Source organism: Gadus morhua, chromosome 11, assembly GCF_902167405.1.
Source record: "Gadus morhua chromosome 11, gadMor3.0, whole genome shotgun sequence".
NCBI classification, from domain to species: domain Eukaryota; kingdom Metazoa; phylum Chordata; class Actinopteri; order Gadiformes; family Gadidae; genus Gadus; species Gadus morhua.
In genome coordinates, this window is record NC_044058.1 from 24,302,960 (window position 1) to 24,320,459 (window position 17,500).

General features: G+C 48.0%; 4 protein-coding genes across 4 annotated transcripts in view; all 4 read right to left on the reverse strand.

The window, feature by feature from the left end:
- The window catches only part of LOC115554475 (gamma-aminobutyric acid type B receptor subunit 1), an 18,607-nt gene extending 11,928 nt beyond the window's left edge, over positions 1-6,679 (reverse strand). The window contains 8 exon segments of the mRNA XM_075074217.1: positions 370-504; positions 1,073-1,233; positions 1,337-1,354; positions 1,705-1,890; positions 2,615-2,753; positions 4,022-4,086; positions 4,365-4,451; positions 6,230-6,679. Of these exon segments, the coding sequence (XP_074930318.1) occupies positions 370-504; positions 1,073-1,233; positions 1,337-1,354; positions 1,705-1,890; positions 2,615-2,753; positions 4,022-4,086; positions 4,365-4,443 (783 nt within the window). The 5' untranslated portion in view covers positions 4,444-4,451; positions 6,230-6,679.
- Positions 6,680-7,052: 373 nt separating this feature from the next.
- On the reverse strand, positions 7,053-11,200 carry sh3bp5la (SH3-binding domain protein 5-like, a). Its single transcript, XM_030370671.1, has 6 exons — positions 10,664-11,200; positions 10,397-10,459; positions 10,177-10,305; positions 9,686-9,850; positions 9,164-9,337; positions 7,053-8,590 (listed from the first exon to the last, which is right to left on the reverse strand). Exons 1-6 carry the CDS (start codon positions 10,859-10,861, stop codon positions 8,096-8,098), a joined length of 1,224 nt encoding a protein of 407 aa, XP_030226531.1. The 5' UTR covers positions 10,862-11,200; the 3' UTR covers positions 7,053-8,095.
- Positions 11,201-11,381: 181 nt separating this feature from the next.
- mgat1a (alpha-1,3-mannosyl-glycoprotein 2-beta-N-acetylglucosaminyltransferase a) lies at positions 11,382-14,629 on the reverse strand. Its single transcript, XM_030370670.1, has 3 exons — positions 14,400-14,629; positions 12,978-13,829; positions 11,382-12,584 (listed from the first exon to the last, which is right to left on the reverse strand). The coding sequence occupies exons 2-3, from the start codon at positions 13,638-13,640 to the stop codon at positions 11,886-11,888; spliced, it is 1,362 nt and encodes a 453-aa protein (XP_030226530.1). The 5' UTR covers positions 13,641-13,829; positions 14,400-14,629; the 3' UTR covers positions 11,382-11,885.
- Positions 14,630-16,259: 1,630 nt separating this feature from the next.
- rnf183 (ring finger protein 183) overlaps positions 16,260-17,500 on the reverse strand; it is a 3,634-nt gene continuing 2,393 nt past the window's right edge. The window contains exon 2 of the mRNA XM_030371590.1: positions 16,260-17,500. This exon is cut by the window's right edge and continues 650 nt beyond it. Within this exon, the coding sequence (XP_030227450.1) occupies positions 17,154-17,500 (347 nt within the window). The 3' untranslated portion in view covers positions 16,260-17,153.

The window sequence follows — 17,500 nt, forward strand, 5'->3', positions numbered from 1 at the left end:
TTCTCCTTTTCTTCTTAACGATGTGGTCAATGGTTTCCATGCTATGGCCAATGATGGAACATGTTTTTTTAATGAGCCTGTTCGCTTTGTTCCTGTCATCAGCAGTGATGCACTTTGAGGGCCTTATCCCAGACATCACCACTCACCCCTCAGAGGGCACTCACCACTATGAGGACCTAAGAGAACACCCCTCGCCACGCCGAGGACCTGAGAGAGGGCACTCACCACTATGAGGACCTAAGAGAACACCTCTCGCCACGTTTTTTTTTTTTTTTTTTATTCAACCAGGGAAAAAAGTCCCATTGAGTTACGGGACCTCCTCTCCCGGGGAGCCCGGGGCGAGGCGGGGACCTGAGGGCGGGCCCTCACCACGATGAGGTTCCACATGCGCGCGGCCTCCGCCACCAGGGTGGACACGCCGCTGCAGCCCGGCATCAGCACGATCTTGATGGGCTCCGTGTAGAGCAGGTCGTACAGCAGCTTGGTGGCCTCCCCAGGGTCGCACTGGGGGGGGGAGAGAGAGAGAGAGCGCGACATGGGTGGCTATATTCAGAACACTGTGGCTCCCATTTCCAAAGACAACGCAAAAAGGGTGACTCAGCAGCCTTGGTAACTGCATGATTACTGGACCACTACCTGATCCGGTCTAGTCTAGTCTGGGCTGGTCTGGTCTTGTTAGACCTGGTTTTGTATTATTGCCAAGTCTAGACTGGTCAGGTGTAGTGGGGTTGGACCTGGTCTGGTCTGGTCTGGTCTGGTCGGGTTAGACCTGGTCTGGTCTGGTGTGGTCTAGTCTAGTTAGGTGTAGTCTGGTTAGAACTGGTCTGGTTTGGTCTTTTCTTGTCTGGTTGGACCTGGTCTGGTCTGGTCTGGTCCGGTCTGGTCTGGACTGGTCTGGTCTGGTCTGGTCCGCACTGGTCCGGTCTGGTCTGGACTGGTCTGGTCTGGTCTGGTCTGGTCTGGTCTGGTCTGGTCGGGTCGGGTCTGGTCTGGTTTGTTCTGGTTGGACCTGGTCTGATCTGGTCTGTTCTGGTTGGACCGGTGTGGGTAGGCCTGCTCTGGTTGGACTCACCATGCTGTCGTAGTGGATGAGCTCCAGCTCGTAGTCCGGCAGGATGTCAGTCCGGTTGTTGACCAGGTCCAGGGCCATCTGGGCCGAGGGGAGGCAGGCCTGACCCCCCGGCCAACCACCGCTCATGGGGAACAGAGCTCCAATGTACAGCTTCTTCTTACCTGTGAGGGGGAGCCGAGGGGGGGAGGGGCGATCAGCATGTATTGCCCCATAACTTTGATCATTGATAATTCAAACAAGATAGGGTTTTGTGCTGTGTCTTACCTGTGTAGTTCCTGTCATCTGTGGAAAGATGGAAAAGTAACAGAAAGATAATTAGGACAAATAAGATAACTAATGAAGCCAGTCTTTATTTTAAAAGTTGTTTCCTAAGTTACCCAGAAGTTAATTTATTCTATAATATAGCTCCATTATTAAGCAATTTATTATTTAATAAATTGATTAATAATAATTGAATAATAATTGAATATTATGATTATTACTATTAAGATCATTGCTATTATTATAACCATACAATTTAAATGGAATACATCTTTTTTTTATATATATGCTAGTAAACACATCTGTACTACTATTTATTATGCGTATTACGATGTTGATTATGATTGATTTCCATATATGGGTGGTCTTACAGATACAGGTGGGTTTGGGAGAGTCCCACTTCCCCAGCTTGGTGCAGTGGCTCGAATTCCTCCCCTGCAGCAGGAAGCCTGCGTGGCAGCTGTAGTGTAGAACAGCGCCCTCTACTGGCACCCCAGCAGGCTGCGACATAACACGACCGTTCTCCAGAGACGTCCACACCCTCGGGCACAGCAGCACTGAGAGAGATAGAGACAGAAGGAGGGCGGGAGGGAGATAGCGGGGGACAGAAAGAGAGTGAGGGAGGGTTAGAGGGAGGGAGGGAGGAAGAGAGAGAGAGAGAGAAAGAGAGAGAGAGAGAGAGAGAGAGAGAGAGAGAGAGAGAGAGAGAAGAGAGAGAGAGAGAGAGAGAGAAGAGAGAGAGAGAGAGAGAGGGAGGGAGGAGGGAGAGAGAGAGAGAGAGAGAGATAGAGAGAGAGAAGGCGAGAGGGCGAGAGAGGGAGGGAGACATAGGGGAACAAAAGGAGAGTGAGGGAGGATTAGAGGGAGGGAGGAAGAGAGAGAGAGAGAGAGAGAGAGAGAGAGAGAGAGAGAGAGAGAGAGAGAGAGAGAAGAGAGAGAGAGAGAGAGAGAGAGAGAGAGAGAGAGAGAGAGAGAGAAGAGCGAGAGAGAGAGAGAGAGAGAGAGAGAGAGAGAGAAAGAGAGAGAGAGGAAGAGAGGGAGGGCGAGAGAAAGGGAGGAAGATACAGGGGGACAGATGGAGAACGAGAGAGAGTTAGAGGAAGAGAGAGACAGAGAGAAGTTAAAATAAACGGGAAACAAACAAGCCAAATTGGATGATGCTCATGAGGATAAAAAATGCTTCTGCTGATAACGATGATGGTGAAGATGATGATGATGATGATGATGATGATGATGATGATGATGATGATGATGATGATGATGATGATGATGAATGCTTACAGCATCGGCTGTGGTGTGAGATCTCTGTCCACGTCCCATTGGGCAAACACTTGCGGACCTTGGGTCCCACGATCATCCTGTTCCCCCGACAGATGTACTCGATCTCGTAGTCCACCGGCAGGATCTGCACACTCCGGATCTGGAAGACACCGAGACTCAGACCTCCCTCCCTCCTGGGGAACAGGTTGGGTGTGGAGGACAGTGGTTTACGGGGTCCCTGCATGTTTAGGGTTTGTTGTGTGTAGAGGAGTGTGTTGGGGTTGGCTTAGCTCAGGAGGTAGAGCAGTCGTCTTGTAACTGAAAGGTTGCTAGTTCGATCCCCAGCTCCTCCTAGCTGAGTGTTGATGTGTCCCTGAGCAAGACACTTAACCCTAACCGCTCCTGACGAGCTGGCTATCGCCTTGCATGGTCGACTCTGCCGTCGGTGTGTCAATGTGTGTATTAACCGATAAGTCGTTTTGGATAAAAGATACAATTTAGGGCTAAATGCCTTAATTGTAACTTGGGTATAATGGTTTAATGGTTTGTGAGGTCCGGTGGGTAAAGGGGTGTGTTGGGGATAATGGTTTGTGAGGTCCAGTGGGTAAAGGGGTGTGTTGGGGATAATGGTTTGTGAGGTCCGGTGGGTAAAGGGGTGTGTTGGGGATAATGGTTTGTGAGGTCCGGTGGGTAAAGGGGTGTGTTGGGGATAATGGTTTGTGAGGTCCAGTGGGTAAAGGGTGTGTTGGGGATAATGGTTTGTGAGGTCCGGTGGGTAAAGGGGTGTGTTGGGGATAATGGTTTGTGAGGTCCGGTGGGTAAAGGGGTGTGTTGGGGATAATGGTTTGTGAGGTCCAGTGGGTAAAGGGGTGTGTTGGGGATAATGGTTTGTGAGGTCCGGTGGGTAAAGGGGTGTGTTGGGGATAATGGTTTGTGAGGTCCGGTGGGTAAAGGGGTGTGTTGGGGATAATGGTTTGTGAGGTCCAGTGGGTAAGGGGTGTGTTGGGGATAATGGTTTGTGAGGTCAGTGGGTAAAGGGGTGTGTTGGGGATAATGGTTTGTGAGGTCCGGTGGGTAAAGGGGTGTGTTGGGGATAATGGTTTGTGAGGTCCAGTGGGTAAAGGGGTGTGTTGGGGATAATGGTTTGTGAGGTCCGGTGGGTTGGGGATAGTGTTTTGTGAGGTCCAGTGGGTAAAGGGGTGTGTTGGGGATAATGGTTTGTGAGATCCAGTGGGTAAAGTGGTGTGTTGGGGATAATGGTTTGTGAGGTCCGGTGGGTTGGGGATAGTGTTTTGTGAGGTCCAGTGGGTAAAGGGGTGTGTTTGGGATAATGGTTTGTGAGGTCCAATGTGTAAAGGGGGTGCGTTGAGATAGTTTGTGGTGTCCAAAATATGAGTTCTGTGTTAGTGATAGGGGGTTTGTAGGGACCTGTTCCTGAGTCAGGCCTCGGTAGCGGATTCCTCCATCCCTGGGGGGGCCGGATGATGGCACAGCCTGAAAACATTACACTAGTATTATAGCATTGGTATTAGATTAGCAATCTAGTATTTGTTTTACACTAGTATTATAGTATTAAATATTAAACTAGTATTATAGTAAAAGTATTATAGAAATACAAATATTCAAATAATAGTACAATATTAAAGTAGAACAACACACACACACACACACACACACACACCACACACACACACACACACACACCCACACACACACACACACCACACACACACCACCACACACACACACACACACACACACACACACACACCCTCCCGATGAAATGTTGTGTATGGGCACAACCAGAGCAGAAGAGACTGGAGTATGATCAGGAATAGTATTCCTTCCATCGCTGGATCTGAAAGAAGAATACCAAACAATATAAATGGAATACAAAGACACTAACAATAAACATAGTATACCTACCGTGTTCAATTGACCTTATGTATATCTACCATTACTATATCATAACCCCTATATACACCACCATTACATATCATCATCACCATACATATTGTTACAAAATATTATATATATGTAATCAATATCACATGAGAGGAAGTGCTGTTTATATTGAATAGCAGCATAACCTTTAATTTGATGTGGCTTTCTAAAAGGGCCATTTATTAGTTTAGAAAAATAAAGAAACTGTTGGTTTATTTAATAAATGATTTGACTTCAACCATCATAGCTTCGCAACTTATAGTTCTGGACTGTTGCCAAGCAATGCACAGTTTTCGGCACGCTAGCTCGCTACTTTGGTTAGGTCTTCACAAAGTAGCAAGTGTGCATGAAAATATTACTGCAGGCCAGCTTCATGTCATGTAAATATTTATATGTTTGTTTTCATTTATTGTGTAAACCATTGAAATAATATTCTGTTGGCAGCGCTTTGACCATTGTTAATATATTTAACGGATATAAGAAATCCCTGTATCTATTTCCTGTTATATTCTATATAAATCAGAAGTCATTGGAATACCTCTTGTCCAATCAAATCACTTATGTTATCAAATCACTTAGGTGATCACAATATTATCATGTTATAGGCTATAGGCTACCTAGCGTAGAGCTACCCAGAATATAGGTAATTATAAACAGGAGGCCTAGCCTACTGTTTGGTACTACGTCTATCAGTATCATATACCTGGAACTAGAACGTATGTGTGGACAGGATAAATTGAGGGGGCCAGTGTTTAAAGCAGCATTAATAAGCGTATACAGAGTGTGTCGGATTTAAGTAGGGGTTGGATGTGCTCGTTGTGTGTGTGTGTGTGTGTGTGTGTGTGTGTGTGTGTGTGTGTGTGTGTGTGTGTGTGTGTGTGTGTGTGTGTGTGTGTGTGTGTGTGCGTGTGTGCGTGTGTGCGTGTGTGCGTGTGTGAGTGTATGTGTGTACATCTAGAGTGGGTATTTAAATGAGAGGGATAGTAAAACAAACACATCCACATAAACAGCAACAAGGATACAACACGCACACACGCACACGCACACGCGCACGCACACGCACACACACACACACACACACACACACACACACACACACACACACACACACACACACGCACACGCACACACACACACACGCACTATACGTCACTGTCGAGGGTCCGACAGAAGCCAGTTGGTTCAGCACCGGACAGCGACACGGTGGAGTTCAAGTTCCTCCTCGACAGCCGAGTCTTTATATGCGTTGATTGCGTCCCGGTTTGTGTGTTAACGGCCGAGATTCATCGTCCCCGGTCTAGATTAAATTACAGGTAGGCCTACTGATCCAGTCTCCATCTGCTATTCTAGCCGGCTGCCAGGTGACTCGGTTTCCGTGATTTGAGCAGTGGGGCGCCTGGAGGAGGGTAACAGTAACCTGGGTACGGTGCTGGCAAGGGCTCGGACGGGGCCTGCAGGCCGACTGTATTTACATGTCGTCCCGGAGCTCTGAACAGCACAACTCACGGCGTAAAGCAGATCCCATCCGGTCGTAGATTCTTCCAAGTAACGCGAACTAAAATGGTGATTGACTCCATATGAGGCCATATGTAGGCTATTGAATAATTCGATTGTAGCCATATCTGCCACTGAGATGTGGGTAGGATATTCGGTAAAATAATAATATTGAAACGGATCGTAATTGAGACATACCGTTAGTGGGGTCTTCGGCACGACGCTGGGTGGGAGTGTTTGGGATGCTTCAAATATCCATCTTCCAAAATAATATGATCATATTCAGACGCCTTTAAATCTTAAATATTAACTCGCTGCAAGGGCAGTTAACAGATTCTTCTTTTGATTCCTATGTTCTAGTCACGAGCGCCGGAGACTATAAAATGACTCCGGTGTGTATGCACTATATACAAAATCGATCCCCAAACGATTCACCAAACTCCCCTCCTCTTCCCCATCCCCCCACTACAATCTTCAGCTCACTCACAGTGACGTCATCGTGACGCGTCCGCCCCTCGCGCACAGGAGGAGCGACGACAAGGCGCGTGTATCTGTCACGCAGACTGGTCCAGGCCAAATTTCTAAAGTTATGACAAACAATATTGATTTCTATGCCTCCGCTCTCCAGCTCTCTCCACCCTCCTACTCTCTTCCTCCTCTTGTCAGCCCCCCACCCATCTATCTCCCTCCTTCCGCCTCCCACTCACCTCCCCCCCCCCCCCCCCCCCCCCCCCCCCCCCCCCCCCCCCCCCCCCCCCCCCTCTCCCTCTCGCTCTCCGTCCTCCCTCCTTCATGCATCTATTCCTAGGGCAGCTTCGTTTATATTTCATATTCATATTTCTCTGCTGAATTATTAAACCTCCACTTTCGCTTCAGAATCCTCTAAACCATAATTCTACCTCTGCTCCTGTCCGGTATGACAGTATGCATATGCAGTGCTACACAAGGTCTGTTGTTTGAGAGTATCCCACAGTATTTATAGGCTGTATCGGGTATAACAAAGTATTACTATTGTACAGAATGATGTGTCGACAGATCTTTATTGGAGTTACAACACAGCTCGACACAATACAACTAAACACACTGCGACTGTACAACTAAACACAGTGCATAATGTAATTTAAGAAGAATGATTCAGTCAGGTGATCATTTTAAAACTACAAAGCTCATCTTAACATAAAAAAACTCTTCAAGTGTTTTACCAGAAACATGTCTTAATCAAACTAAATATTAGTCACAACTTTGTTTTGATGTTTAAATTAACGTGTGAAGGCACACTTCCAATTCCAACAAAAAGGCTCAATGTGATTTAAATACTATTGCCACTACAATATAAAATAATATACATTATACTGTAATATAAAATAATATATACCTTTATGATATAAAATAAAAAAAACAGAAAAATGAAGAGGGTCAGGAAAGCAGCAGGAAAACCACTAGGACACACATCAGTCTTTGATCTTATACTGCGGGGTACACCTGTGGGCATATGTAACTGTAGCTACACTTATACACACACACACAGCAGTACAGACACCTGTATACACAACCCTGTAGAGACCCACCTGTACAGACACCTGTATACACAACCCTGTAGAGACCCACCTGTACAGACACCTGTATACATGCATCTGTACAAACAGATATATCTATATATATCTATATTCACACACTAAAGATATCGGATGGCTAGGAGTTATATACACTGGAGGTGTAGGATGAGCAGAGGGGTTATATACACTAAATATTATAGGGGTTTGTCAGGGTTGTAGTCTTCATCATCATTCTGGATCGTGGGAGTTGTAGTCTCCATTCTCCGCAGTGTTCCTGGGAGTTGTAGTCTCCATTCTCCGCGGTGTTCCTGGGGGTTGTAGTATCCTTCGTCAGCTAGTAATGTCTAGTTGTAGTGCGTATCTGGCCCGGACAGATGGGAGTACCGGTACTAATACTACCGTAGAGGTAGTAGTACTAACGCCACCGTAGATAGTTGTGGTACCCGCCTAATGAGAGCGTAAGCGTAAAGATAGCGACAGCGGTAATGGTGCGTGCGGCGCTCGAGGCCTACAGGCTGAAGCTGCGGTGGTGCTGTTTGGAGAAGTGCTGCTGCCGTTGTTTGGCGAGCGTTCGGCTCGGGGCCTCCTCTCTGTCGGCGTCCCCGGCCGCGCTGCCTCCGTCGGTCATGCTCCCGCCGTCGCTCATCTCTCCCAGGTGCTCCACAGAGTCCACCTTCCCCAGGTCCGACACGATGGTCTGGAGGCTGAACACCGACGCAGAGTCCGACCCCGCCCGCTCCCTCGCCCGCTCCTCCTCGCGCTCCCTGCAGGCCGCCAGCAGGTCGCTCCCGCCCCCGGCCCCGCCCCCGCCCCCGTCAGCCTCCGCTCCGACGGGGGAGCTCCGCCCCCCGCAGGCAGTGATTGGCCCTCCCACGGCGACGCCCCGCCCCCTCTGGGCGTGGATCTGCTCGCTGATTTTCTCCAGGTTGTTCAGGGCGACAGAGTACTGGGACTTGACCTTTGACACGCTGTGCTCCAGCTGCAGGACACGACCCTTGTGCTCCTACAGCAGAAGGCCACCAGGGGTCAGTAGAGCAACATCCCTGACGTATTTCTCTCACCCCAGTTACTTCACCATACTGATACAAAAGGCTACTGTCATACCTACAACAACCATATTGGCTACCGATCATTTACTCAACAGCTGTGTTTCTTGAACTCTGAATCACCCAGTTGGAGGTCGGTCAAAGCCCCGACAACATACAGAAAACTCTGAGGACACTGGAATTCACCGCACTAATTCCTGCGTGAGTGGGACTGAAATCCTTTACTGTAGGTTACACTATGGTACGGTTGGATGTACGGTACTGTTTACACACCGTGTTATACTGGATATACTATAGTGTGTGGGTGAGCCAGTTCTACAGAGGCGCGCGGAAGTAGACATTCTACTATCAACGTCGCAAATACCACGAGTCACAGCCCTGCAGGTTAAAAAAAAACTTGTGACCTCCAGTACTCCACTAGACTAGTAGTTATAGCGTTCTCCACTGAACGACTAGTTATCCTACGTATCTCCGCTAGACTTCCTGTCTTCCTCGCACTCTCCACTAGACTACCAGCTCATCCGAGTTACCTCCAGGATGTAGTTGAACTGGGTCTTCAGTTCAAAGTAGGGCCTGGACTTGACGATGGCCCTCTTCAGGGACTTCTGGAGGCTCTGGACGCGAGCCTCGGCCAGCTGGCAGGCGTGGGTCACCCCAAGGTGCTCCCTCTCACTACGCAGACGCTCCTCCTCTGCCTCATTCACCTGTAGACACACCAACACACACACACACACACACACACACACACACACACACACACACACACACACACACACACACACACACACACACACACACACACACACACACACACACACACACACACACACACACACACGATGATCGCATTTGCTCCCTGGGGGGGCCGATGCCTGGATAAGGGGTTGCCATGGATGGGGGGTAGCTAGGGATACAGATTGCCAGAGGGGCGGTTCCGAGGGGAGTCGAGGAGGGCATGCTTGGGGCGAAGAGGAGCTGCTGGGTTGGGAGGTGGCTAGGGGGTTGCTACGTGAGAAGGGGGTAACTAGGCGAGGAGGATGTTGCTAGGCGACCTTGGAGGTAGCGTGGTTGAGCATCTCCTGCCACGTCGGGTCCAGGGTGTTCTTGCCGTCGGCCATCAGCCCCTGCTCCGCCACGTAGACCATCTCCCTGGCCGCAGAGTGCATGGAGACAGCCCGCTCGTAGCTCAGGGCCGCCTTCTGGGTCTCCTGCTGCGCCTGCTCAGCCAAACACAACCGGCCAGCAACAATCAGCCAATCGCACACCAGGAAGGACGGTTGGTCATATAGGGCGGTGGAAGGGGTGCGTCCACCTGTTTGGGAAGGCGATGGGGCCTCGTAGGACTGTGGTGTTGGTGTAGGGAAGGGGGGTGTAAGGTGGAATGTGGCGTGTAGGGTAGGGTACTGTCGTGTAGGGTAGGGTAGGGTACTGCCGTGTAGGGTAGGGTAGGGTACTCTCGTGTAGGGCTTGTCGTGTAAGGTGTATCGCGTAGGGCGGGGAAGGGTCCGTCTGTCGTGTAGAGTGGGTCGTGTAGGGTGTGTACCTCCTTGGCCAGGCGACGCGCCTCGTAGTATGGCCTTGCCTTCTCGATGGCTCCACCCAGCTGGGAGCTGTGCGCATTGAGCTTCCTGGCCGACTCTGTCAGGATCCTCCTGTAGCCGGACCGCGCCTCCTACGCACACACACAAACATTGATATGATTGTTCTACACGTGTAATGCACTTCAATATAGTGTGTCGTTATAGGGTGTGTTGTCTACTTACATCTAGTTGTAGTTCTAGTTTATTGATTTCTGCACTGGCTTCGTTCAACTGCTCCAACTCATCCTGCGTATCAAATACATCATTTCCTCCGTCACAAAATCGAAACTCTACTATTATACATAATGTTCCATTTCATAATTATATTATATACATAACGGCATAAACCTCCTGCCGTCAGGATGCACTACTAACAAACTGTACAACTTCCAGTGGTAGTAATAAGCTTTATTTTAGTAAACTAATCTACTAAAATAAGGAAGTAAATACTTGAATCCGAGGGTCCAGCTCTTCTTCGTAATGAATCGGTGTTTGTTCTTTCTGTTTAAAATCACTCTCTTCGGTCGCTTCACCCTCTCCCAGACCCGTCTTCACCTCCGCCTCCCCGCCACGGACCTCTTCGCTCCACTCCCCGGGCTCTGAGGCTCCGGACCCGGCCGGACTCTCCCGCAAACCCCCGGGCTCCATCCCCAAACAGGGATGCAAGCCCAAGGCACCTGCCTCGCTTCCCGGCTAGGTAGCTAGCTTACCTTCCACACAATGCTTTTAGCAAAACATTGATGCTTTTATGTAATCTATTAATATATTTTACTGGAAGGCCAATAAAAACCAAATGAATTGGATACGATTTTAAAATAAACCGAAAGTACGAGGTAGATGTGCTAGGCTAGTGGGTCCACTCGTTATATACTAACGCATTATCACCAAGTTGTATATGTTGGATTGTAATAAAAGCTGGTAAGTGTAGTAAGTAGGCGAATGCCAATCGAAGTGTCCCTTTATTAGATGGATCCAGTCCTCCATCTCACACCTGCGATGACTTAAATCTGTTAGCTCGACCAGCTAGCCCCCTAGCCATGACTCAAATTTAAAAAGTAAACAGCAGAATGATCGAGGGAGGCTTCCGTAGTTAAACCCTACCCCTCCCGACAAAAGATCGACTCTCTGCATCACGGTTAACCAGGTCATCAACAATTAGAACAGAAAATACAAATTATGTTGTAATTGTATTTAAAGAAAAATAAAGGCCACATACATATTTTGCATTGCACAGCAATAACAGCATAAAGTGTCAACTTTTTGGTAAATTGTAGAGCTAAAGTATGAACAGGAAAACAAAGAACAATTAGATTGTATGATTACATTTCAACAGTTATATGCCGAATCCTATCACCATTAGCAACCGAAATCATAAACTAAACACATTTGTACAAGTGCATGTAATCTCTCAAATATTTCCTATAATTTACAGTCACTAAGGCCATGGCATTTCATGCATTGATTCACTTGTGCACCATTAGCAGAGTAGAAGGCCACTTGGTAATCGTAAAACTATTTTAACATCATGAAGAATTCACAGGTGGTTTTGGCACCAGAGATGAAAGTGTTCTCTCTTCACCCCCCCAAAAAACACCAAACATCAGAGCTCTAACAAATCAGATCAGAGTTCATACCACTGTTCTTTGGTCTAAGCCCCGCCCCAACTCTGTGCTCAGCTCCATGTTGGGTCATACTGGCTCCACCCAGGGGGCGGGGCCAGGTAGACCCTCTGCCCTCGCGTCATAAAGCTGACCACACCCCTGTAGCCCGTCCTGGGTACTCCGGACTTGAGGTCCTCCATGACCCCCAGGCTCCGGGCCAGCCACTTGAAGCTCTCCTTGCTGGAGTACTGCAGGCGGAACGGCCCCGGCCCGGTCCCCTGACCCTGCTTCAGCGTCTCGTAGCTGACCAGCGGCGCGGCGTACACCTCCTTCTCAAAGTGCGCGCTATAGGCGTCCTTCTGCAGGTAGGCCAGGTCCAGGGTGGCGAAGGGGACATACTGGGAGTTCAGCTTGATGAAGCGGAGGTAGCTGTCGTAGAACTGGCCCAGACTCACTCCTTTACGACCAAAGGTCATCGTCCGGGAGATCTCCGGCCGGATGCAGGCCCGGTCGCGGCGTTGCTCCGGCTGACGCATCCAGTCGTCCCAGAAGGCGGCGGGCCACTTGGGCTCCAGTTCGTCCCAGAGCTGCCCGAGCATCATCCAGCCCAGCCCCGGGAAGAAGTCTGTCCTATACAGCCGCGCGGCCTGGCCCGGGTCCACGTAGCCCTCCCGCCCGTTGTCGTTCCAGGCCGACACACACCACAGGCTGGGGTCGCTCCGCAGGAGCGGATACAGCGCCTCGAAGTACTCAAAGAAGTCTGGCGCCACCTAGAGGAGGACCAGCACACAACAAGGTTACAGGTTGCAATATAATAACTCACACTCTAACCCTCGCCCACACATCTCATACATACCCACAACACTGATATACAAATCTAACCTGAGAGCTAACCTTAACCATTTTCAACCTAATACCTATATCTAAACATTGTCATGTAACTATTTTTGTCCATCTCTAACCTAACTATAATTGTCCGCCTAACCTCAAGCCAATAGCTTACCATCTCTAACCAACTTGTATAGGTCCATCTCTAACTTAAGACCAGTAGCTCACCTATACCTCCCTTTAACCATCTCAAACCTAAGACCAGTAGCTCACCTATACCTCCCTTTAACCATCTCAAACCTAAATGTGGTGACCCGTGGGATGAGATACGGTACCTCCAGGTCGTCCTCTACGATGATGACGGCTTTGTGTCCGCTGGTGCGGAGGACCTGGCTCAACGCCCAGCGGTAGTGGCGGGAGATCTTGTAGTAGCCTTGGAACTTCCTGTGCTCGGGCCGCACCGCGACGTCCGACAGGTCGGGCTGCTGCAGGTGAGTCACCTGGTTGCCGTAGGAACGGATGACCTCCGCCGTCTCCACGTGTCCACAGTCCTGGCTGACTATTATGGGATGCCGCTGTGCGGAGGGGCGGTACTCCAGCAGCTTGTCCAGGCAGCGCTTCACCGTGGGTCTGTTGCACGCCATGACCAGCACGGGGATGGCGGCCCTGTCGTCGTCGGGGAGGGGGGGTGTGGCCTGCGGCGGTCCGCCCCCTCCCCACAGCGAGCGGTGGCTCTGGATGACTCGCAGGATCTTCTTCTGCTCCTCCAGCCTCTTCTCAAAGGTGTCCGCCATGCGCAGCACGTCCGCCACCACGTCCCCTAGCTCCCCCTCCCCCTGGGCGGCGAGCTCCACTGCCGCCTCGTCCCCTCCCGGACCCCCCCCAGCACCGGGGGTGATGGGGGGGGTCCGGCCCAGCAGGACCAGAACCAGGACGGCGTTCCATGAGACGAAGAGGAACGCGCCGCAGATGATCATAGAACCTCGTTTTAAGAACATGGTCTAGCCGCCAGGGAGCATCACAGGAGGAGCAGGAGTGGGGAAGAGGTGGAGGTGGAGGTGGAGGGGATGTGGGAGAAGGAGGAGGTGGGAGGAGGTGAGGTGAGGTGGAGCAAGAGGTGGGAGGAGGAGGCCGGAGGAAGGCTTTCAGAGGAGGGCGTCCATCCAGAGATTTCTACCAGCCTCCATCTGAAAAGACAAGTTAGAGCAAAACTGAACATTAAACGAAGCCATTTAAATGGTGACATTTGCACACGATTGTTAAATATAAATTCAATTTCCTCAGGTAATTATAATGAGGTAGTTTTCTGTGGAGGAGTATTAGAATAAATAATATTCAATGGTGGAGTACTCTTAATAAAGTAAGATTCTGTAGGGTAGTATTTTAAAAGTTGTAATCTGTGTAGTATTATAATAAGATAATACGATATTCTGTGGAGTTTTATTAATAAAGTAGTATAATGTGGAGTATTATAAAAAAATGCAGTATTCGGAGTATTATTAAGAAAGTTGTAATATTCCATATTAAAGTAATATTTAACTACAATATGGGGGCTGGGGGTCGATGAACTAGCGACCACTGTGGCGATCACCTGTAGATCGACTCACCCCAGCTGCTGGAAAATAAGTCCTGTTAGAATACCAAGCATGCTATTCGGTCGAGTGATTTGATCAATTGTCTTATATTCTGATTCTATATGTTAAAAGAAAAATAACGTGTTGAATCTTAAGATCGTATGGACTGAATCGAAACCTTACCTTAAAGAAATCGAATTTCTTCAGCCAGCAGAGTTACACTGTGGAACAACAAGACCCTGAAGCAACTATTTTCTTACTTTCTCAAGGATAAAAGCAACTCAATGTCGTCCATTTCACCTGGTTGGTCCTGGAAGACAAAACTAAAGAGTGTATAAACTAAAGACTGTATAAACATGGGTCCAACTCCACTAAGGACACGACATCCGGATGGGGGAACGAGGAAGGCCCTCCCACAGCGAAAGCCCCGCCCACATCAAGATGTTTTATTTTATGTTGTTTTATTTAAGGAAAACTAGTTGCACAAAATTACATTTACAGATCATTTTTGATACAAAACTCCTTACTTGGAAATAATAACACACTTCTGCGCTAAGCAGAGGTTTGCGGAAAAATATGCCCGGAGGAAAGAAGAGGTACTGCAACACTAGGCCAGAAAGCCCAGAAAGCCTTTCCCCACAGACAGATGCCCATATAAAAGTACACGTGGAAATAAACTGGTCACTCATCAAGTTGAGTGTACAAAGTTTGTATTATCGAACTATGAGTCATTGGGTTTTCACCGAACAAACAAGCCAATAACAGGAACAACATGCGCACGCACGCAAGCACACACACACACACACACACACACACACACACACACACACACACACACACACACACACACACACACACACACACACACACACACATACACACACACACACACACACACACACACACACACACACACACACACAAACACACACACCACACATACACACGCACGCACGCACGCACACACACACACACACACACACACACACACACACACACACACACACACACACACACACACACACACACACACACACACACACACACACACACACATACACACACACACACAAACAGAAAAATAAACTTCTGGCGATGGCTGACACTATTGACGACTATTTTCAGTCAGCTTTGAACTGGATGTTTATTTGGGCATCATTAGTAAAAGGCTATATATTATTATTATCAATATTGTGCAATATTTTGCAAACTGGTTGTGCATTCCACTGTTATTGAGGTGCAGTTGACATTTTATTATAACCGCTTATTACTATTAAATATGTAATTTCAAAGATCCATTATGTTAATTTTCACGGCACGTGTTCAATGCACAAACAAAAGACTAAAGTTTTCTAAAGTATGTCATAAGAGAGACTGGAAATGGCTACATAAATAATTACTATCTCTTGCGAGAGTGGGGGATAGTGTGCAAAGTGCTTGAGTGTCTCTTTAAAATGACTCAAGCACAAGCCTTCTTATATTTATATTGTTAATTGGTTTTAGAAATGACAGCTTGCCTTCTCCATTCTTTCAGTCCACAGAAAGACTTTATCATGACTTAACTCTCACCACCAAGCATAGGCTACAGATTGACTAATCAAACAATGCTCAGAAAGACAACTGACCTATAAGGTTTCAATGATCACGCCAAAACATTTGTTCTGCAAACCTTGTGTACATGATACTACCATGATACGCCTCTCTGTTTAACCTGTTACTCTGACATAGTTTTAGGAAGCAGACACTCCAGTAAAACCCAACATAAAGTCCCAGGTCTGGTCAGACCAGTTGTCTTTGGCTTCCCCTCCTCCCCCATGCCGTCCATGGAGGTGGTTTGAGAACTGCTTGGCAATCTTGGCTACTCCAGCTTCCTTAAATTCCTTCCCATAGATAACATCGTCAAACAGGTTAGTGGAAAATGCAAATAAAAAAACAATGAATAGCTCAGCAAACATTATGAAACAGTTACTATTTCACTAGTATCCTGCTTTGGGGTCGGTAGATACAGACAGTTAGAAAACCAAAAATATATGGGATTTAGGATATTTTGTAACATTGCTTTATTGAAAGTTACAGGTGCGACCTATAAATATATAATCAATCTGAAAGTAATTCATGTGCTATCTACAAGGTTTTCCGTCCTTCATAACCCTCCATTTCATTATTTACTTCTTATTCACCTTTAGATTTAGACCTTTTAAAATACTCCACCACATTGTCAGTGTGGCTGTAAGGTGCGACTTCAATTATAGAGGACATGCGGATTAAAATCAATTTCATCCTGCCTGAGGCTGCTTGTTGATGTTTGTAACTGAGTCTGAGCGGAACTCTTGGTCGGTGGCAGGCTGAACAGTATTTGACAGCATATTTATTGTTGTCGAAGAGCCACGTCATGACTCGGAGACACAAGCTGTAACTGAATGCCTGCTTGTGAAACTCTGGCGGAAACAACTAGCCCATAGGGGACTTTTGGCGGTTGGATGCAAAAGACCCGCCACCATTGAAGGACAATGAGAAGAAATAAAAAAATATATTTAACTCTCGTAATACACATCAAGTATGGAAGATAAATGCGTCTGCTCAATTTTAAATATGTAGAAAAAGCAATATTCCATGTGAAAAAAATTATATTATATTAATATATTATATTGGTAAAGCCAAACTCACCGATTATACAGTGTATAGATTTCAATGGTTTCATAACATTTATTCTTGTTTTTGTTTGGCGAAAACCAACAATATCTATTGGAAGAATTAAACAACGATTACAATTCGCTCAGCATCATGGGATATAATTCTTACAAGTAATTTGTACAATTATTTTACATTGCATTATGGGTATAAGTAATGCACTATCGGGCGCAAGATGTACACTGTAAAGAAGAAGTGCAGGATTTCAAATCAGTCCTACGTCCCTGTGAGTTTGTTACTTCGGGGTCAGAATCCGGGGCCCGGACCTCCGGCCGCCGTGGTCCCAGTTTGGTTCTGACTCGGTGCCGTGTCGGGGCGTCCGACTATACTGGGCACGATGACGAAGGCCAGCACCCCCAACAGCATCAACGCCACCGTGACGGTGACGATGGACGCCATCACCGCGTTGTAGCAGCGGTCCGAGCGGAACATCTGCCGCAGGCGACTTCTGACCCTGCTGGGGGGCTGGCCCACGTCTATCATGGTGGCCGCCGGCGTCGCGCCCTCCAGCTCGAAGAGGCTCGGCGGGGGTCCGCGCGCCGAGGACGCCTCCCCGTCTGGCCTCTTCTTCCTGGGCAGCGTGACGCTGGGCC

Coding starts and splice junctions, on each gene's coding strand:
- mgat1a (XM_030370670.1), bottom strand. CDS start 13,640: ATGTTCTTAAAACGAGGTTCTATGATCATCTGCGGCGCGTTCCTCTTC. Junction 12,585..12,977: donor TCGTAGAGGACGACCTGGAG/GTACCGTATCTC, acceptor GTCCTCCTCTAG/GTGGCGCCAGACTTCTTTGA.
- sh3bp5la (XM_030370671.1), bottom strand. CDS start 10,861: ATGGAGCCCGGGGGTTTGCGGGAGAGTCCGGCCGGGTCCGGAGCCTCA. Junction 10,306..10,396: donor AACTAGAACTACAACTAGAT/GTAAGTAGACAA, acceptor GTGTGTGCGTAG/GAGGCGCGGTCCGGCTACAG. Junction 8,591..9,163: donor AGTTCAACTACATCCTGGAG/GTAACTCGGATG, acceptor CTTCTGCTGTAG/GAGCACAAGGGTCGTGTCCT.